The 20,480-nt window shown below is 48.9% G+C and overlaps 2 protein-coding genes across 2 annotated transcripts in view; one reads left to right on the forward strand and one right to left on the reverse strand.

Annotated features, from left to right (window-relative positions):
* Positions 1-1,121: 1,121 nt before the first annotated feature.
* Positions 1,122-12,989, reverse strand: Ttc24 (tetratricopeptide repeat domain 24). The gene is made up of 10 exons (XM_021196935.1): positions 12,948-12,989; positions 6,296-6,980; positions 5,935-6,138; positions 4,468-4,596; positions 4,234-4,346; positions 3,823-3,921; positions 2,500-2,585; positions 2,269-2,363; positions 1,563-1,653; positions 1,122-1,325 (listed from the first exon to the last, which is right to left on the reverse strand). The coding sequence occupies exons 1-10, from the start codon at positions 12,987-12,989 to the stop codon at positions 1,244-1,246; spliced, it is 1,626 nt and encodes a 541-aa protein (XP_021052594.1). The 3' UTR covers positions 1,122-1,243.
* Positions 12,990-13,056: 67 nt separating this feature from the next.
* Positions 13,057-20,480, forward strand: part of Iqgap3 (IQ motif containing GTPase activating protein 3) — a 41,082-nt gene continuing 33,658 nt past the window's right edge. The window contains exons 1-4 of the mRNA XM_021195448.2: positions 13,057-13,094; positions 14,747-14,834; positions 17,423-17,579; positions 18,523-18,600. Of these exons, the coding sequence (XP_021051107.1) occupies positions 13,058-13,094; positions 14,747-14,834; positions 17,423-17,579; positions 18,523-18,600 (360 nt within the window). The 5' untranslated portion in view covers position 13,057. The remainder of the gene's footprint in view (positions 13,095-14,746; positions 14,835-17,422; positions 17,580-18,522; positions 18,601-20,480) is intronic.

A 20,480-nucleotide genomic window follows, 5' to 3' on the forward strand; every position in this document is an offset into this window, starting at 1 on the left:
AAAAAAAAAAAAAAAAAAAACATTTTGTACTAAATCACAGCAGACCACCGGCCAGCTCAGGTGGCAGTGGGGTGGGGGTGGGGCTGCGCAGAGGCCTGGGTTTGACCTCCCGGGTCCAACTGGTGTGACTGGATCTTGTTTTGTTTTTTTAAGATTTATTTATTTATTTTATGTATATGATGCACTGTAGCTGTACAGATGTATCCTATTGTGAGTCTTCATGTGGTTGTTGGGAATTGAATTTTTAGGACCTCTGCTCATTCTGTCTCAACGATTTATTAAGTACACTGTAGCTGTCTTCAGACACACCAGAAGGGGGCATCAGATGTCATTATGGGTGGTTGTGAGCCACCATGTGGTTGCTGGGATTTGAACTCAGGATCTTAGGAAGAGCAGTCAGAGATCTTACACGCTGAGCCATCTCACCAAACCGTGACTGGATCTTTAATCCATTTCACCTTTAAGCTTTCTTTTCCTCATCTTAGTTTTGTTGTTGGATTTTTTTTGTTTTTGGTTTTTGGGTTGTTTGTTTGAGATAGTGTCTCACTATATAGCCCTGGCTAGCCTGATTATGCTATGTAGACCAGGCTAGCTCAAACTCAGGGAGATCTGCAAGCCTTGGCCTCGCTAGTTGTTTTGTTTTTTGAGATACATCTTGCTATGCAGCTCATGCTGGCCTTGAAGCAGTGACCTTCCTGCCCTCTCTGAGCTTTAGGATCATAGGCCCGTGTCACCATGCCCAGCCATCTCTTTTCCTCCCACACTCCCGTGTTCAGGGTGTGAAGCATGCTCGAAAAATGTCGCAACATCATCATCGGTGTTGTATGACCTTGGGTATTCATGGGGGACAGTAACTGGAGTGTGTGCTCTCAATTCTGTTGTATGACATTCATGTCTCCAACATGAGAAGGGGACATGGAGAAGCTCAGTGGTCCCAAAGTCATCTAAGCCTGGAAGTCATTTTTAGAACTGGCAAAACGCTTTAACAGTCAGGACGCCCCTAATCCAGAAAAACAGGGGACGGTGCTCACTGTTCATTTCCCAGTTTTCTTTTGTCTACTGAGTTCAATTCCCCCCAAAGAAGAGCAAGGAGACCCTCAATGCCAAGCCAGCAGAGCCCTTGGCCTGTCTGTCCGGAAGCACCTTGTCCATACTGGCTAAAGAAGCTCCTCCCCCAAGGCCCGTAAGTGCATCTATCGGGAAGTTCCTGTAGAGGTTAAGTGCTGTAGCCAGCAGGTATAGGTCACATGATGGTGCAGAGGCCAGACTGGATGCGTGTCCTCTGGAAGTTCCTGCCCAGGGCTTCCTTGGTCCATGTGGATGACCTAAAGGGGGCAGAGGGGTGCCATGGGGCAACTGTGGAAGCCCAGGAGCTGCCTCCCTGGCTGCAACTTCTCATCTCTGTTTTCTTTAGGACTCTTGCTCTTCTAGAGCCTGCAGCCAGGCCTTGCAGGGGCCTGGGATAACGATGAGCCTTAGATGCTTCCTTCCCTCAACCACGAGCTTCTGCTTTTACTCCCACTGCCCAACCTCCAGGCCCCCACCCCTCCTCTAGGACCCACCTATTGACTCGGAGCTTGTTGGGTGCTATGATGAAGGGATATTCCATTCCATTGGGACTTGGGTCTCCAGATGGAAGATGGGTTGTGGCTCCTAAGCAAGGATGGAGGGGGGTGGATACATTTCTCACAGGCCTTTTCGTAACCAGGACATCACAGTGGGAAAGAGGAAGCAGGGGTGGGGACAAGTGGGGCAGATATCTAGCTATGTATTGGTCACTTCACGGAAGATGCCCTGGACAAGCTGGGTGCTTGGTAAACACGAATCCCCCAGTGATGGAGGAATGAGTCCCTAGAAGGAAACACATCAGGAATCTGAGCCAGCTCACCAAATAGCAAGGCCTTCAGCTCCGTGCGTGAGCTTGAGAGGTTCAAGGGACCGCCTAGTAAGGGGTAAAGCCTAACGTGGAGCCTGATGTGGAGCGGGTTCTCCACACACGCTGGGCACTAAGATACAAAGTTTAAGTTGCTAGGAAACAGCATGAAAGCTAGGGAACAGAGAGCTAGCAACACACACATCTGGGAAGGCCTGGGAGGAAATGGGCCAGGCCTCATGAGAGAAGCAGAAATGCAGGAGAACTGCTGCAGGCAAGGGGAACCAGGGGTGGGTGGCAGGCGTGGTGTGTGTGTGGGGGACCAGGAAGGTAAGATGAGGGTTCCGACTGCAGGAGTGGGGCGTGTTCCTCCCACCCACCCTCTTTCCACTCACGGTTCTGTCTCTGAGGTCCTAACACAGTGTCCATGTTCACCAACCCCTCCATCTCCTTCTCATGGCCGCCTTCTGACTCTTCACCTTCCCACTGACTGAAAGGTTTTCAGGGACAAAGAACTGGGTGTGGCCGGGCTGTGGGACACCCCTGGGGTCAGCTCCCTCTACCCCACCCCACCACCCCCCCGGCCAGCCAACCCTCTTCTGCCGTGTCAGGACTGCCCGGCTCACCTCTCCTGGGCATCTTCTGCATTACTTTGTACCCTGGCTGAGGTCTTTGCCTTCCACGAAGTCTGCAGCTTTCCAGGAGCAGAGGGCTGCTGAAGGCACAGAGCATGGCATGGAAACCAGGAAACCCACCTGGCTATCACTGCCCTTCCAGCTACCTTTAGGGAGCCACAGTGTCCCCACACAGACTTACGTGCTGGGGACAGCCCAGGGGGGTTCTGAGATTCAAATTCTGAAGTAAGGCCCTTTGCTCTCTGAAGGTTCACCTCCTAAATCTTAGATCAGAAATCAGGCTTGTGGACCCTACCATAGCCTGGCCATTATCATGCGATGCCCGGAGCCTCCGTGTATTGTCTGAGTTAGTGGAAGGCCTTGACTGAGGCCCAAGACTTGCCTTTAAACCAACCCCCTGTCTGTTCCAGGATAACTACCCCTATCCCCCAGGATGGTAACTGAACTAGGATCTCACATCTGCTGGGCAAGCATCCTACAACTGAACTACACCTTCTCTGCTTCAGGTGAAATAACTGTGTTTGAAGATTATACAGTGTCCTGGGCTTTAAAACAAGAAAGCAGCTGGGCATGGTGGCGCACGCCTTTAATCCCAGCACATGGGAGGCAGAGGCAGGCGGATTTCTGAGTTCTAGGCCAGCCTGGTCTACAGAGTGAGTTCTAGGACAGCCAGAACTACCCAGAGAAACCCTGTCTCAAAAAAAAAAAAAAGTTAAAACAAGAGGGCATTCAACCCATTAAATCCCTATAATAAAGCATACATTTCAATTCTTGGGGTGAGAGGATATTTCCTATAGAGGAAAGCATTTGGAGGGCCCAGGACCTGTGGAGAGAGACTGGGAAGCAAACAAAACAAAACAAAACAAAACAACAAAACAGAAAAAAAAACAAAAACAAACAAACAAACAAACAACCCACCCCACCCCCCCCCAGCTGGAGGTACAGTCCAAGGGGACCCGAAGAAGCCCTACCCAAGAGACAGCTCCTGGAGTTTTCTTGGAGCACCACCCCCATCCTGTGGCCATTTAGGGAATTGCACCCAAGAGCAGCCTCCCAACTCTTCATACAAATGGCTGAAAGGCCTTGGCCTTAACCCAATGGTGCTTGTGACCTCAGTTAAAGTCTGGAGAAACAGCCCGTGGACAAAAAGGTATGTCACAATCTCCGCCCCACCCCCTACAACCTGATATACATACATCCCTCATGCAAGCCCAGGGGAAAGTGAACACGGAGTAAAGTGTGGCATTCCTGAGAACTGTCTTCCTGGGGCATCTTGTCCCCACTCCCACCTCCTGGTCTTAGGCGTCATACTACCAAGAAATGAGCCTGGGCTAGCTTCTCCTGAGCCACGAATGTCCGCATGGCATCTGCCAATTTGGCCACAAGCCGCTCTCGTACAGAACCTGGTTCGTGCTGGGGAGAAGGGGGACAAAGGGTGGAATGAGGATGGACTGAGCTATGAATCTGCAAAAGCAGGAAAGGGGCAGAAAGAAAGAGCGAGAGGTCTGATTCCCTCTCTTTGTGCCCCGCCACCATGCCACCATGCCTTTGAGCATAAAACTGTAGGCAGACTGCCTCTTCCTCCAGGTAACGGCCCTGGACCTGGCGTGGCGTTTCTAATCAGTAAATACGTGGTGGGAGCAAGGAGCCAGGCCAGCAGCATCAGCGAGAGACTTCTGGAGGAGGGGAAGGCAGGAAGTCAGAGGCCGTGATGGAGGGTCTCACCTGACACAGGGCCAGCGCTTCCTTATAGTATTTCAAGGCCTGGTCATGTTGTCCCAGTCTGGCTGCAGCTGCCCCAAGGCCCTCACACGCCTGCCACTGTCCCTTCACGTCTCCTAAGGAAGAGAGCTCGAAAGATCTTCTCATGTTCCCTGTTCCACAGACCCATCTGGCATTGTGTACCCTCGGTCTTTGTGTGCCCCTCCCTGAGTTCCAAGCTAACCCTCTCATTCTTACCAGTGTCTTGGGCAGCCTGGAGGGCATGCAAATAGCTGTCCCAGGCAGCCCTGTGGTCCCCCAGCTGGCTCAGTGAAAATGCCAGGCCGCTGAAGCTGCGACCCTGCTCCCACCGCTGACCCACAGAGCCTGAAATCAGAACAGGCCCGTTTGAATAGGGACTTGGTTGCTGGGGCATTGAAACCCTGCCCTCAGCAAGGGAGGTCTCAGGAGTCCCAAAGTTCAGCCTCAGTGCCTCTAGGTGACCCACTAAACTATCCAGGTTGAGCCTCTCACCTTGTTTTACCCCAAAGTACCTCTCTAGCAAGTTGGGACCTGTGAGTTAAGAGGCTATGTTAATAGGTTGAGGAAAAATATTAAAAAAATAAAAATAAAATAAAAGATCAGAGATTGTCTCTACCTCTGGAGTGCTGGGATCAAAGGTGTGCACCACCATACTGGGCAGGTTAAAAAAAAAAAAAACTGTTTAGGGGCTAGACACCCAGGTCATAGACACCCAGGTTTAATCCCACTTTTGTGATTGAATGCTATGTGCGTGTGTGTGTGTGTGTGTGTGTGTGTGTGTGTGTGTTTCTGTAGTGCTGGGAATGGAATCCAGGGCCCTGTGCATGTCAGGCAAGTGCTTTGCCACACCCCCAGCTACCCACTGTTTTTAATTTTTTTTTCATAATTTTTTTCTGTAGGTATATGGCTGTGCACAGATGGGAGTCAGGACCACTTGCGGGAATTGGTGCTTTCTGTCATCATCCACATGGGTTCCGGGAAGTGAACTCGGGCCGACATGCTTAGCAGCAAGTACCCTTACCTGCTGAGCCATTCCACCTGCCCCTCATAGCACCATCAGTATGTGTGGCAACTGAAGCACAGAGATGGGAAGTGGTTTGCGGCTGAAGGAGTAGATTCAGGGCAACACCTCTGGCCTCCCAACTTCAGCTACAGGCCACTGAACCCACTACCTTCTGCTCTGACTGGTTCTCCCATTTCAGGTAGTCCCAGCCCAGTAACTGGTCCCAGAAAGCCAGCCAGCCAGTGCTCCTGGTATAGCACTGTGCTGGTCAGGACCCAGGCTCCTCAGCCCCCTCCCAACCCTTGGGGCACCACCTGGTTCATTGGAAACATTTTATTCTTTTTCTTTTTTTGACAGGATACCATGTAACCCAAGCTGGCCTGGAATTTGGTATGTAGCCAAGGATTGCTTAAAGCCTTAAAGATCTTGCCTCTGCCTACTGAGCACTGCTATTGCAGATGAGCACCACTGCACTTGGTTTATGTGGTGCTGGGGACCAAACCAGGGCTTTGTGTATGCTGGGCAAGCACTCTAGATGTGTGTGTGTGTGTGTGTGTGTGTGTGTGTGTGTGTGTGTGTGTGTGTATCCACACACATGCGTATATGATGTATATGTATCCTCTCCAGGCCTGAAACCTCTTTTTAATCCTTTAATCTTGGCCCCGGTCCCTGGGACCCACCATGCAGACTGGCAGCCTTCTGGTGAAACTCCTGGGCTTTCCAATAGTTGCCAAGGACATTGTGGGTCATTCCAAGGTTTTGAAGCACTGTAGCCTGCTCTACTGGCTGTCGACACAGGGGTAGGGCCTGCAGGAAGGTCTCTACTGCCAGAGGGAACAGTTGGAGTTGGAAGTAACCCATGCCTAGATCATTGTAGAATGGCCCTGGAGAATAGAACCAAAGTCACTGATGGCCAGATGGGCCATAGCTTAGACTGTAACAGTATAGCTCCTGACCCTCCAGGTTCCCCTGCCCCCAGTACACCACCACACTTAGGCTTAGCACCTCCTTAGAGCCCACACCTCGTTTACTAAGGCTCACCCAGCAGTCCCCGGTCAGTGCTCCGGTCAGCATCAGCAAGCTTACGGCTCTCCTCCAGAGCCCGCAGCACATCACTCAGTCCATACTGCCGACTGCTCAGCATACATCTCACGGCAGCCACCTGAGCCAGGGCTGCATCCCAGAGCTGACCGGCGTGGGCATAGGCCCGGCTTGCTTCCTGTAAACTGCAGGCTGCTTGCTTAGGCCATCCCAGGGCCTGATAGCAGGCTCCTATTTTTGCCTGTGCCTCCCCATGGTAGCCCTGTGGCTGGTAATGGACCAGAGCCCTGTGGTACCAGTCCAAAGCTTGAGTCAAGTCACCAAGGGCGTGATGGGCTAAAGCCACATTGAAACACTGGTCACCATGACACCAGCCTTCGGACTTCTCTTCTGGGTGGGCTCTCAGAAGTAGCTCAAGACCTGTGGCGGGATCTCCAGTCTCCACATAGGCAGCCCCAAGGTTAAAGGCACAGGCTTGAAGCACGGGGCCGTCTCTGGCTGATGGGGCCTTGGAGGCCAGCAGGAAGGCCTTCTGGAAGCTGGCCAAGGCCTCCTGAATCCGAGCAGCATGCAAGGCCCTGTGGCCAGCCCTGGTAAGGCTCTGAATCTTGGCTGCTTCTTGCAGCCTCTTCTTTTTCTCCTTTTTCTTCCTGCAGTTTGGGGGTTTGGGCACAGTCTCAAGCTTCTAGTGGCTGTCCCCAGGAATGGGTGAAGACCCAAGGTTGATGCCAGGAACAGAGGGGTCAGCCCATCAGCCTTAACTCTCGCCCTCTACCCCTCCAGTAGGATCCCTCAAGGGGAATTTGGCTCTCCCTCTGACCTCCAGGGACCAAGGATTTTCCTCTGACCTCTTTCTTACCTTGCTTCCTGTGTCCCACTGGGCAGCATTTTGACTTTTTCTCTTTAGAACCCTCCCAAGTTCTTCATCAGGACTCAGACCAACTTTCTGAACACTGCCTTCTGTGAATCCAATACCCCATGTTACAAAACCAAAACCAGACCAATCAGAAATCCCTGCAAACTTCTGTAATTTCTCAGGATTTTTCTCCCTAAGTCTTTCCCCTAATGTCTACTCCCAGTATTGGGGATTGAATTCAACTTTTAAGGCAAGCACTCAGCCGCTGAACTGCACCAGATGCTGTGTTTATCACCATACGCTGTCACTGGCCTGGGAATGAGTCGAAGGCATTAGCTCTTTAATGAAAGTTTACTAAAGGGTTGGGGCCGAAGCACTGGCTCAGCAGTTAAGAGCACTTGTTGCTCTGGCAAAGGGTTCAGGTTTGGTTCCCAGCACCCACATGGTGACTGACAATTGTCTGTAATTCCAGTTCCAGGAGATCCAACTCCTTCTTGTTTCTGAGGGCATCATATGCGCTTGGTGCATGGACATGCATGCAAGCAAAAAAGCCATACAAATAAAATAAAAATATTTTTAAAGAGGTCTGGAGAGATGACTTAGCAATTAAGTCTAATTAACTCTGCTTTTTCCAGAGGTCCTGAATTTGGTTCCCACACCCAGGTCAGACACCTTGCTCACAACTACCTGTAACTGCAGCTCCAGGGAACCCAAAGTCTCTGGTATACACACACACACACACACACACACACACACACACACACACACACACACACACATTAAAACAAAAAAAAAATCTATCTTTAAAAGGTTAGTGAACTTTTAAATTTGAGTCACAGAAGTGACTCACCCTGTGGCTTCTGCAAGCACTTGAACTGACATACACCTATACACATACAAATAATTTTAAAAATAGAATATTTTAAGCTTGTTGTGGTGGCACAGAACTTTAATCCTAGCATTCAGGAGGCAGAGGCAGGTAGACCTCTGAGATCAATCAAAACCAGCCTGGTTTTCTAGGTAACTAGAGACATACAGAAAACCCTTATCTCAGGGCAGGGGGAGGACCAGCAACAAGAAAAGCCAATATATATATACAATTTAAAATCATCCTCAAGGGTCCATTTCGGTGACACTATATAAACTCAGCTGTGAACCCATCATCTGTCATTCCCTGGGGATTATCATCCTCTCATGTCTAAAGGACTCATTTTTGTTATTTTGAATTGTGTGTACATGAGGTTATGTGCACCAGAGGTTTTGAATCCCTTGGAGCTGAGGTCATCCTTGGTTATGAGCTGCCCGGTGTGGGTGCTGGGAACTGAACTCAGGTCTCTGCAAGATCAAAAAGTACCCAGAGCTGCCTTCTCAGCTTATCTGAGTGCTAGCATTTCCATCAAAACAAAACAGACAAACAAAAGGCTGCCACAGCAGCACACACCTTTGATCCCAACTCAGGATGGAAAGACAGAGCTCTGTGAGTTCAGGGCCAGTCTGGTTTGCTTAGTGAGTCCAGGACAGCAGGGTTACAAAACCCAATCAGGATACATAGGGCTACCCCCCCTTTCCTCTTATACAAGGTCTTGGGACCTATGTGCTGCTGCTTTATAAGCCAACGGGAATTCAGCACAGTCAGCTCCAGTGTGTGCCAGGAGCTGTACTAGCCCCGGGCACTCAAAGCTGAACAGACACTGAGTTAGGAAGAGGCCGATGTCCAGGAGGGGTCTGTCTGCATGGACTATGCCCTTCCTATTTTCTCCTTCACTTTCTGCCAGTTAGTTCCTGCTCTGGTCCCCAGAGAACTCTTAAGTTCAGATACATTCTTCTCATCGGCACATTTCTCCTGGACCGCCTCTCTTCCCAGGAAACTGAAAAGAGCCAAAAAACCAACCCCTCCAACCCCCACTTTTTCTCTTTTACAGCGAAGAGGCAGAAGGGATGCTTCTTTTGAAAGAAATTTTCTCTGGAGTTGGGGATCTGGCTTAGCGGTGGGGAAAAGGGAGGGTGGGAGGGAAAACTAGGAAGAGTTACTTCTGAAAACACATAAAATCCTGACTTCATAAGGCTCCCCACCTTGAGGTACTCCGGGCTGTCGCCTTGAGGCTTCGGACTGTCCCCTGTGCAGTCTTGGGGACCCAACTCCAGGACCTCTTACCTCTGTCCTGCTTACTCCACAGTGGCTTTCTGGAATGGTTCTGCTGGCTTAGGTTACTTCTCACTAGCCTTGAGCTCAGAACTGTGTCACCAGACACCTGGCACTCTCCTTTCTTCTCAGGTAATCCTTCGAGTGACAGCTGTGGTGGCCTATCTTAGTGGAGGACCCTAATGGTGCACAGACATCGTCACCTAAGACCTGTTTCCCTTCCTGCCCCACCCCTGCAGACACACCTTCCAGTTCCTTCAAATAATATATTGAACTACCATGAGACCATGAACTTCCCATCTTCTCTTCTTAATTTAATTTAATTTAACTTTAATTTTAAGGTAGGTTCTTGTGTTGATCTTCTTTCCTTCCTGAAACCACAGATTGTGCCATCACACCCTGCTCAGTCTCTCCCTTTCAGAGAGAGATGTGACAGGCCAAAGAACTCCATCTGCTACAGGGTGTGACTACAAGCTTTTTAAAAAAAAAAAAAAAACTTATTTATTTTATGTATATGAGTGCACTGTAAACTCTGAAAGCTCCAGGTTCTGTTTGATGTGAGGACTGGAGGCCCCACAATCACCAGGACCTACTAACTCACCAGCTCACCAACCCATGAACCTACCATCAGAGGCTGCATCTAAATGTAAAGTTACCCACTTCTCCATTGGCCTTCCTAGGGCCATTTTAAAGTAGAAGGGCCATTGCCAGAAACAGACTCCTGAAGTAGATGCGCTGAGCACAGTTGCAACCCAGGCATTTGTGCAGGCCTGGCATCCAGGGCCGTATCTGAGCTCCAGACAGGCTGCTTCTGCTCTGGCCTGGCTTTCAGAGGTGCAGCCTGTCCAGGCCAAGTAGGCCACCAAGTGGTCCCATACTCAGTAGGCTTTCCTTGAGGAAAATCGGGGGGGGGGGCCTGAAAGTGTTCTCAGCCAAGGTCCTAAGGGGCTCTCTCCCAGATCCTCTGTCATTCTGAACCATCATCCGGTTCCCTTAGTGCCACACCCACCATGTCCTCAGAACTCCTTCCATATCACTGACAATACAAACAGCACCAACCATCAACATGGTCATGATTAACTCATACATTTCAATGATAACTTTAAATGCCAGCGGAATCAACTCTTCAAAAGACACAGACTGACTGAATTGATCAAGAAACAAAAGCCAGGGGCTGGAGAGATGGCTCAGTGGTTAAGAGCACCAACTGCTTTTCCAGAGATCCTGAGTTCAATTCCCTGCAATATACGGTGGCTCACAGCCATCTGTAACGAGATCTGACGCCCTCTTCTGGTGTGTCTGAGGACAGCTACAGTGTACTTGTATAAATAAAATAAATCTTAAAAATAGACAAACAAAACCCCCCAAATCCATCTATCTGTTGCTGCCAAGAAATGCATCTTAGCTGTAAAGATAGGCACTGCTAAAAGGATGGACAAAGTCCTCCATCAAACAGAACCAGGAAGCAGCAGGTATCATTATCCTAATAGCTGACAAAACACATCAAACCAAAGCAAGTCAGCAGAGATAAGGGGACAGTTAACGAAAGGGACAATTAACCAAGAGGATGTCACTATCCTAAACACACATGCACCCAGCTCTGTGGTGCCCAATTTCATCTTAAAAAGCCTACTACTGTATTTAAAGACAGAAATGATCTTTAGTTCACTAATAGCTGATTTCAGTACCCTTCTTGTGTCATCTGGACAAAAAATAAACAGAAACACAATTCACTGACATCATACATCAAATGGACTTAACAGACATCTACAGAACATTCCACTCAGTCAGACATGGAAACTTTTCTAAAGCAGACCATATCTGGGACACAAAACAGGTCTTATATATTCAGGAAGATGGAAATAACTCCTTATAGCCTATCAGAACACAATGCAATAAAACTTGAAATTGACACCAAAAAATTTCTAGTCAATATGCAAACTCATGGAGATTTAACAATTCATCACTGGAGTCAATGAAGAAATCAATCAATCAATCAATCAAAATCCCTGTAACTAAACCGAGACACCTCTGGCACACACGGAAAGCAGCCCTACAAGGGGAATCTATAACGTGCCTGTATTAAAGGATCAGAAAGAATGGCTCCAGAACTTAGAAAGACAAGAGGAGCTAAATAAAGAATCCAAGGCCAGATGGATCCACCGAAGGATTCTGCCAGACACTCAAAGAGGATCTACAGCCAGTCCTTCACTGTTACAAAAGAGCTTGCCTGTGCGGGATTATCTTGGCCATGTTAATTGATTAGGTAGTCCCTTTTTAATTGTAGGTGAGACCATTCCCTGGACAGGGGACCCTGGAGTATACAAAGTGGAGAAAAGAAGCAATTTCATATATGTGTATAAAGTGTTATAATATTTATTCCTCATATATCCTTATTTGAAATATTTCTGTATAAGAGGAATATTATCTCTATAAATAACCCTCACATCGACTTTGTTAATTGTGTGGGAAGTCTTTTGTTTGTTGTTTGTTTGTTTTTGAGACAGTGTTTCTCTGTGTAGTCCTGGCTGTCCTGGAACTCACTCTGTAGACCAGGCTGGCGGAGAACTCACAGAGATCTGCCTCCCTCTGCCTCCCCTAGTATTAAAAGAATGTGCCACCCCAGGAGAAGTTTTTCTTTTCTTTTAAATATTTATTTTTTTTAAGATTTGTATTTATTAGAATAAGTAAGTATACTGTAGATGTCTTCAGACAGCACCAGAAGAGGGAGTCAGATCTCATTACAGGTGGTTGTGAGCCACCATGTGGTTGCTGGGATTTGAACTCAGGACCTCTGGAAGAGCAGTCAGTACTCTTAACCACTGAGCCATCTCTCCAGCTCCTATTTATTTATTCTATGTAAGTACACTGTAGCTGTCTTCAGACACCCCAAAAGAGGGCATCAGATCTCATTATGGGTGGTAGTGAGCCACCCTGTAGTTGGTGGCTCAGAAGAGCAGTCAGTGCTCTTAACCGCTGAGCCATATCGCCAGCCCTCTTTTTTCTTTTTCTTTTTAATGATTTATTTAGTTACTTTTATTTTACGTGCATTGGTGTTTTGCTTGCATGTATGTCTGTGTGAGGATGTCGGATCCCCTGAGGCTGGAGTTGTAAGCTGTTATATGGATGCGGGAAATTGAATCTAGATACTCTGGAAAAGCAGCCAGTGGTCTTAACCTGCTGATCCATCTCTCTAGCTCCAGTAGGAAGTCTTAACCCTTAGCTGGCGATTTCAATCAGACTCCATGGTGGCGGGACCTTCATTCCCTTCCCATGCTCTTTTAATTAATCTGTTTTTCTGTCCTGCTCAAGATCAGCTGAAGGCTTCACTAGGAAGGTCTCGGCCTCCACTGCAGTGGATCTTTCCCTCTGTGCAGCACAGACCTCCAAGCTTTTGACTGTGCTATCTATTGTTGCTGTAACAGCACTAGTTTAGAACATGTATATCCCTGCATTTGTCATTTAGTTCAGAGTATAACACCAAATAGCACACAGGGAGTCCCAGGAATTCTATAGAAAGTAGGACAGACTAGCGAAAGGAAGGGCAGCGGCAAGGACTATTTGTTAAAAAGCCAGATGAGCAGCAGGGCCTTAGAGAAAGAGCAAATCAAGAAACTGACCTAAGCGATCGCGCCATCTCTAAGAGGAACTACAAAACCCAGGATTCCCTGCGGCACGAACGGGAAGCGTCCCATCCCGGCGTGACCGCAGTGAGGAGTGGTGTCCCAGCGGCGGGAGATTCAAAACTGGCAGGAGAAGGAACATGGAGCCGTGCGCGGCAGGCCGGGCTCGGACAGCCTGTGAGTGCGGAAAGGATCTGGGGGTGGAGCGGGATGCTGCTGGTGGGGGTTGGTTTTCGCAGGAGTGGCTGCCCGGAGCACAGCTCTCCCGGGAATTCTCCGGTAGTGTGCTCCAGGTAACTGAGCTGCAAACCCTTCAAAGGGCGCACTCCCAGGTTCTGGGGCTCCAGGGCCGGGGAATCTAGCTGGACCCTTAAAACTCAGCAGTTACTGTACTTGCCAAAAAGTGCCACGGGACGGGATTCCGCATTGAGACGCTGCCTCCCAAATGACTTGACGCCTGATCACCTGGCCGCTTGTTTAAAATGCAGAACCTGGAGGGCCGGTTTGGCAGCGAGCTCCAGTAATTCCAACAGTTGCTAAGTGGAGGCCTAAGGTCAAAAGTTCATGGTCATTGTTAGCTACATGGTATATAGAGGACAGCCTGGGCTACCTGAAACGCGGCTTTCTTAGAGAGAAACTCGGGTTCGTGAGAAGGGTGGAAACGATTCTACCTGACCATCTGAATGAAAAACAATGTCCATCCACCTCACGAAGGAACGCGAGTTCCAGGAAACCAGTTGTTTGTTTGTTTGTTTGTTTGTTTTTGAGACACTCTGGTATGTGGGCGCGTGTGCGGGCAGGAGGCGCTGCTGCCTCCCTTGCTCAAGGCCCCTCCCATTCCACCTCGCTGAGTTTCCAACTCATAACTCTGAGGTGATGTCACTCCCTTACTGGTTTATTTTCCATGCTTCAACAACCAGCTCTTGTTCCTTGTAAACTCCCTCAGAGCAACCCGGGGATTTTCTGCTGTTAGCCAGCACTTTCAAATCTGTATTTGGAAGTGTGTGTCTGTTGAACTGCCAATTCAAATAAGCCCAGCCCTTCCTGAAGTTATACTGCAGGATATCCAAGATGAGGAAATGGGATAAGGAGTAAAAATGACTGGAGTGCCCAAAGACAGAGCGACCATGCTGTCTCTTGCGTATTCTCTGAGCTCGTTTGTTTGTTGCTTCTGTGCGCAGCTGTCCCGTACCCCGTGTTTACGTTTATAGTGTGTTCCCCATGAAAAACAGATGGAGAGGTAGGAAGACTGTGGCTAAGGCAAAATAGAAGTGCTCCCTAGCCCAGGGCCTGACAGAAAGGTCTGGCATGAATGAATGACGGTGCTAATGGTTGATGATGTCAGCTGTGCACAAGGGAGCACACGGGACAAGCGTGTTTGAGAAGTCAGCACCTAGTGAGGGCTGTGACGGGAAGCTGCACTCCCAGCTGAGGAAGGTGGGTGGTCCTGCTCGAGGCACTGAAGGGGGTTCATGAAGTAGGCTTGAGAAAGATGGGAAGATGGCTGCATAGGAGACAAGGAAATGTCTCTGGCACAGAAGGCTGCAGGATGCTCCCTGATAGGGGGGGTACACTGGGTACACTGGGAAGAACTGGGGCACGGAAAGGGTTTCTGTGCTCTGAGGGGATATGTTCAGTAGCAGCTTCGGAACTGAGATCACTGTCTTGTTTTTTTTAAGATCCATTTTTATTCATGTGCACGTGTGTATGTATGGGTGCTCACGGAAGCCAGAAGAGAACACTGGTAGTGGTGAGCTGCTTGCCCAGCATGGGGACTGGGATTCCTTATCTAACGCTTCGTTCCTTGTCTATCTCGCCTCATGATTTAGATGAACGCCTCACAGCTGAGGAGATGGATGAGCAGAGGCGACAGAATGTCGCCTATCAGTACCTGTGCCGGCTGGAGGAAGCCAAGCGGTAAGCAGGGTCCACTTTTCCTACCTCTGATTCCAGTCATCTGTCCCCAGAGCAAATGCTAACAGACAAGGGGTCATGCTGCAGGAAAGGGCAAGTTAAGAGTTTTGTCAATCCAGGCATGAGACCACACCCCTGTAGTCTTGTGCTTAGTAGGTGAGAGGATTAAAAAAGTCAAGGTCAGCCCAAAGGAGGTGGCTCAGTAAAGTGCCTGGCGTGCAAGCCCGAAGACCGGAGTTCAGACCAACAGCACACAGACGAAGCCAGGTACAGCAGCCTGCGCCTGTAATCCCGCTACTGGGGAGGCAGAGGCAGGCAGAGCTATAGAATTTATTGGCTGGCTAGCTTAGCCAATTAGTGAACTCTAGGCTCAATTGATGAATACATCAGCCTCCAGCCTCTGCAGACACGAGCACACACATGTACAAGTGTACACATATGAACAGGCACCCCACCCCCACCACTACCACACACAGAGTTCAAAGTCAGCCTCAACTACATAGCAAGCCTGAGACCAGCCAGGACCTCATGTAAACCCTATCTCAAAAACAAACAAACAAACAAACAAAACCCAAACAAACAAACAAAAAAACCCAGACAAGACCAGCAGCGATGGCTCCCATCTCTAATTCCAACACTCGGGAGGCAGAGCCAGGCAGATCTCTGAGTTCGAAGCCAGCCTGGTCTACAGAGGTCCCTGACAGCCAGGGCTACACAGAGAAACCCTGTCTCAGGAAAAAAAAAAAAAAAAAAGAAAGAAAGAAAGAGAAAAAAAGAAAAAAGCGAAAAAGAAAACAAAGCCTTGATTAGTTTCAGGTTCAATAGACGACGCCATATTTTCCTTAGACAAGGTCTCTCACTGAACTTGGAGCTAGGTTGCTGGGGTTACCAGTGCTTGTGGCTATGCTCGGGGTTTTTTTGTGGGTGCAGGGCTTAGAGCTCAGGCCCCCGTGCCTCTGTGGCTAGCACTCTGACCTGTTGAGTCATTTTCCCACTCCCTTTCTCTTTCCTTCAAAAAAAAAAAATTTTTTTTTTTTTTAAATTTAACTTAATGTATACGATTGTTTTGCCTACATGTTTGTCTGTGTACCATGTGCATGTCTGGTGCCCTTGGAAGCCAGAAGAGGGTATCGGGTCCACTGGAACTAGAGTTCCAGATGCTGTGAGCTGCCATTCAGATGCTGGAATCAGACTCCGGACCTCTTAACTCTGAGCCATCTCTCCAGGCCACACACCACACTTTCTTTTTTTTTTTTTTAGCCAATAGTTTATGTTAATGTTTTCTAAAAAGAAGGTAGGATGGCGCAGATAGGAAATCGGATGTCAGGCAAGGACAGCTCGAAGTAATGTCGGCTTTGGCTCTCTTTGGAAACATACTCTCCATAGACCTCAATACCTGGAGAGTCTGCCCAAGGAGTCACTGTGCCTGACTTGTATAACCCCCAGCAGTAAAATGCATTTATATTCAAAGTGTGCTCAGACTGACAGCTCACTGATCCTGGCAGCTGCCCGCTGAAGCCAGCAAGACCGGTGATGTTGGCCTCATTTCTACAGAATGCAACTCAGTCTCAGAGGTGAACTGAGGAGGTCATCATCAGACATGAGCTTTCTGTACCTAAGTTCTCAGAACCATAAACAATGAGAGAAATGGCAGAGTCCATTTGGTTTGAGTCAGGTGTGTAGCCAGACAAAGTGAGAGGTTACCTTACACAACAGGGTAAGAGTCTGGCTACACCTCCTTGAAGACAGGCTGTAGTGACAATTTTAGAAATTTGGGTTTTTTGGTTTGGTTTGATTTGGTTTGGTTTTGGTTTTTCGAGACAGGGTTTTTTGATGTAACCAACCCTGGCTGTCCTGGACTTGCTTTGTAGACCAGACTGGCCTGGAATTCACAGGGACCCCTCTGCCCCTCTGCCCCTCTGTCCCTCTGCCCCTCAGCCTCAGCTGGGATTAAAGGCATACGCCACCATGCTCAGCTGTTTTCTATAATAATACAGACATTGTATAAGAACGTGCTTTCATTTTAACCCCAGGTGTGGGGTGTGGGGCTGCTGCAGACTGCCCACAGCAGCTGACTGTGATTTGCCTCGTTCTCTAGCAGAGGCGTGTTTTCGACAGCTCATATAGTTTCTGCCATTGTGTGTTGTTTGGAATTCTGGGACCTTTTCAGAGGGTGAGGGTTTTAAGAGGCATTGGTGATGGTTGTTCATGGGGGTTGGTTGTAGTTTATTAATAACCATAGTCAAAAAGAAGTTAGATTAAGAGATCTCTCTCCCCGTCTATCAAACTGGGAGGGGGAGGGGGATAAAGGGTGAGAAAAAAGAAGAACACGTAAAGTAGCAAAGTCCAGCTACAACAGGCAGATATGGGAGCCACTCAGGGGGGCTTTCCACAGTGAATGACGTAAAGGGTTGGCTTATTCAGGCCTCGGTGGCAGCCTGGGGAAACTGGGGATCAGCAAGCCAATAGGAAGAGAGGGGAGGTTTGGGTAGGGAAGGAATGGAGTGTCAGATCAAAAGGGATGGGCAGATCCTGTAGGCACCAGGGCCTGTGTGGCCTGCCGTGGGTAAGACAGGCTCTCCTGTTCACAGTTGGATGGAGGTGTGCTTGAAGGAGGAGCTTCCGTCCCCCGTGGAGCTGGAGGAGAGCCTCCGGAATGGAGTGCTGCTGGCCAAGCTGGGCCACTGTTTTGCACCCTCTGTGGTCCCCCTGAAGAAGATCTATGATGTGGAACAGCTACGCTACCAGGTGGACACAGTGTGATCTATCCCCCTGACCATCTCTTCTCCCCTCCCCCACCCCCGCCAAGATGCCCCTTCTCACAGCTATGAGAATATGGTGACCCCGTAATTTAAGGGTCCATATATGAGCTGGGCATGGCACTCAGGAGGCGGCAGAGACCGGTGGATCTCTGTGGTTTGAGGCTGAGGCCAACCTGGTCTACAAAACGTGTCCAAGACAGCCAGGGCTGGCTACACTAAGAAGCCCTGAAACAACAACAGCAACAAAGTTCATATACAGTCATGTTTGAGGATGAAAAGAAGTATAAATAATTGTATGGGGATGGTATTCATTCACTAGCATCTCTTTGCTGTGTGGGTGCTCCTCTAACAGAAAGGAGACCTGCTGCCTGGCCCATAAGGTGCCCTGAAGTGCAAATGACCTGGAGGTTTTTCTAGTTACACTGCACACTCCAAGGCTCGTGGGCTTTGCCACCCTGAAGGACCTTGCTTGTCTCTTCTCTCTCTCTCTTTTTATTTTAAGATTTATTTATAATTATACGTAAGTACACTGTAGCTGTCTTCGGTTGCACCAGAAGAGAGCGTCAGATCCCATTACAGATGGTTGTGAGCCACCATGTGGTTGCTGGGATTTGAACTCAGGACTGGAAGAGCAGTCAGTGCTCTCAACCACTGAGCGATCTCTCCAGCCCCCAGTCTCTTCTCCATGCTCTAGCTAGCCTGAGCCTCTTGTCCTGCGCCAGCTTGGAAGCATTACTGCTCTACCCTCTCTGTGCCTGCCTTCCCACTGTCCAGCCAGATCACCATTTCTGTTCCGTGGGGCAGAGAGTCCACGGGAGAGGGTCTGTTGGCTCCTCTTACCCTTCTCCCCCCCCTTAAGCTGGCATCCGGGCCCCTCCCATAGGGAGTCCTGAGACCGGTAGAAACTTTGCCTCTTTCCTCCCTTTCAGGCGACTGGCTTGCATTTCCGGCACACAGACAACATCAACTTTTGGCTCTCTGCGGTAGCCCACATCGGTCTGCCTTCGGTAAGACTCCATGTGATCTAAGAGAAGAGTTCCTGGGGCTCTGTGGTCACTCCCTGTGGATGAAAGGAGGGAAGGTCTCCCGGACTGAGGCACATCAGTACTGTCATGTGGCACTCCTGTGTAATGTAGATGGGGCTCGGGCTAGCCAGGCATCTTCCCACCAGAACTGCAGAATAAAGCAAGAGCCTACCATATCCCCAGGCTGAAGCCTTGGGCTGAAGACCCTACAGTACTCATGTTATACTTCATTTTCCTCTGTGAATCCCAATTGTTTCTTATCTATAATGTAGGTATAGTGATTCTCAACTACAGTGTTGGTAGGAGAATTGCATAGCCTATGTAAATTCCCTTTGTAAAGCACTATACAAATTAATTAAGGCTTGGCAGGATTCTACTGTATATGGGCCCTTGTGTTTCTTCCCCGTAAAAGGATGAGGTAAGATGGCTCCGAAGGTAAAGGAGCTTGCTGCTAGACCTGACAACGTAAGTTCAATCCCCAGGCGCCACTCCTACAAGTTGACCTGTGACATCCATTCCCGTGTCGCTGGGTGTGACGGTGCAAGCCTGTCATCTCAGCACTTGGGAAGCTAAGACAATGGAGTCAAGAGTTTGAGACCAGCCTGCATTTTATATATATGTATATATATATATATATATATATATATATATATATATATATATATTATACCCTTTCTCAACAAAAGAAGAAAGGTTGTCCTGATGGCACACATCTTTAATCCCAGCTCTTGGGAGGCAGAAGCAGGCAGATCTTTGTGAGCTCAAAGCCAGTCTGGTCTACACAATGAGTTCTGGTCCAGGACTCATCCTGTGGGGGTGGGGCAGCTTTACAGATGAGTGCCTGGATTTGCCTCTTCCTAGTGGGAGGACAACCAGAACAGGTACGCTGGGGGGGTGGTTCCGATTTCCCCGTGGGTGTGAGCCCCAGATGCATACAGTGGTTACCAGTCCATGGAAATCTTCCCACCTTTCCTCGTGGTTTGCCTCACTCTAGCCCATCTGAGATCTTTTTCAGTGTCGTCATGGAGGTTGGGGTCTTAGTGAAGTGTGGGGACTGTGAGCAGGATACACTGCCCTGTTCCTGCACTCTTGCAAAGCACACAGCAAACAGGGCTAGAGAGAGAGAGACCACTCCCACTGTACCTCCCTACCCCACCCCCCCAAAAAATGAAGTAAGGAAGGTAGGTAGGTTAAGAATGTGGCTGGTCTTGCAGAGGGTCCCAGGTTCAGTTCCCAGCCTCTATGTCAGGTTGCTCACAACTGTCTGCAGCTCCGGTTTCATAGTATCCAGTGCCCCCCTTCTGTCCTCAGTGGACACTGACATGCAAATGGTGCTCGTATAGACAAGCCGGCAGACGTGCACTTACACACATAAATAAATAATTATTTTAAAATTTAAAATAAAATTAAATTAAAAACTAAAAGAAAAAAGAAAAAGAGAGGAGCTGGAGAGATGACTCAGTGGTTTAGAGCACTGGCTGCTTTTTCAGAACCTGGGTTCAATTCCCAGCACTCATTCAGTGGCTTATGACCATCTGTAATTCCAGTCACAGGGGATCCAGTGCTGTCTTCTACTCTCCGTGGGCACCAGACACACACATGGTACACAAACAACACAGGCAAAACACCCATACAGATTTAAGAAAAAAAAAAAAAAAAAGGAAAAGCAATCAGTCTCGGGTTGTGGACACAGCTCAGTGATAGAGGGTCTGCTCCGGCGGGAGACCCTGGGCTCCTCCCAGTTTTACATAAGTGAGCAAAGGCTGAGCTTAGTGGTGCTGCTCTGTATTCAGGGGCAGGAGGGTTGAGCGTTTCCAGGCAGGGCCTGGGTTACCAACAGAGTGGACGGCAGTTGGTCACAT

Source organism: Mus pahari, chromosome 4 (assembly GCF_900095145.1).
Source record: "Mus pahari chromosome 4, PAHARI_EIJ_v1.1, whole genome shotgun sequence".
NCBI classification, from domain to species: domain Eukaryota; kingdom Metazoa; phylum Chordata; class Mammalia; order Rodentia; family Muridae; genus Mus; species Mus pahari.

Excerpts from the sequence above, each read along its gene's own strand:
- Ttc24 (XM_021196935.1), bottom strand. The coding sequence starts at position 12,989 with ATGGGACGCTTCCCGTTCGTGCCGCAGGGAATCCTGGGTTTT. Across the intron at positions 6,981-12,947 it reads CGCAGGGAATCCTGGGTTTT|AAGCTTGAGACTGTGCCCAA; the intron begins GTAGTTCCTCTT and ends GACAGCCACTAG. Across the intron at positions 4,597-5,934 it reads GAAGGCTGCCAGTCTGCATG|GCTCTGTGGGTCAGCGGTGG; the intron begins GTGGGTCCCAGG and ends TTCTGATTTCAG.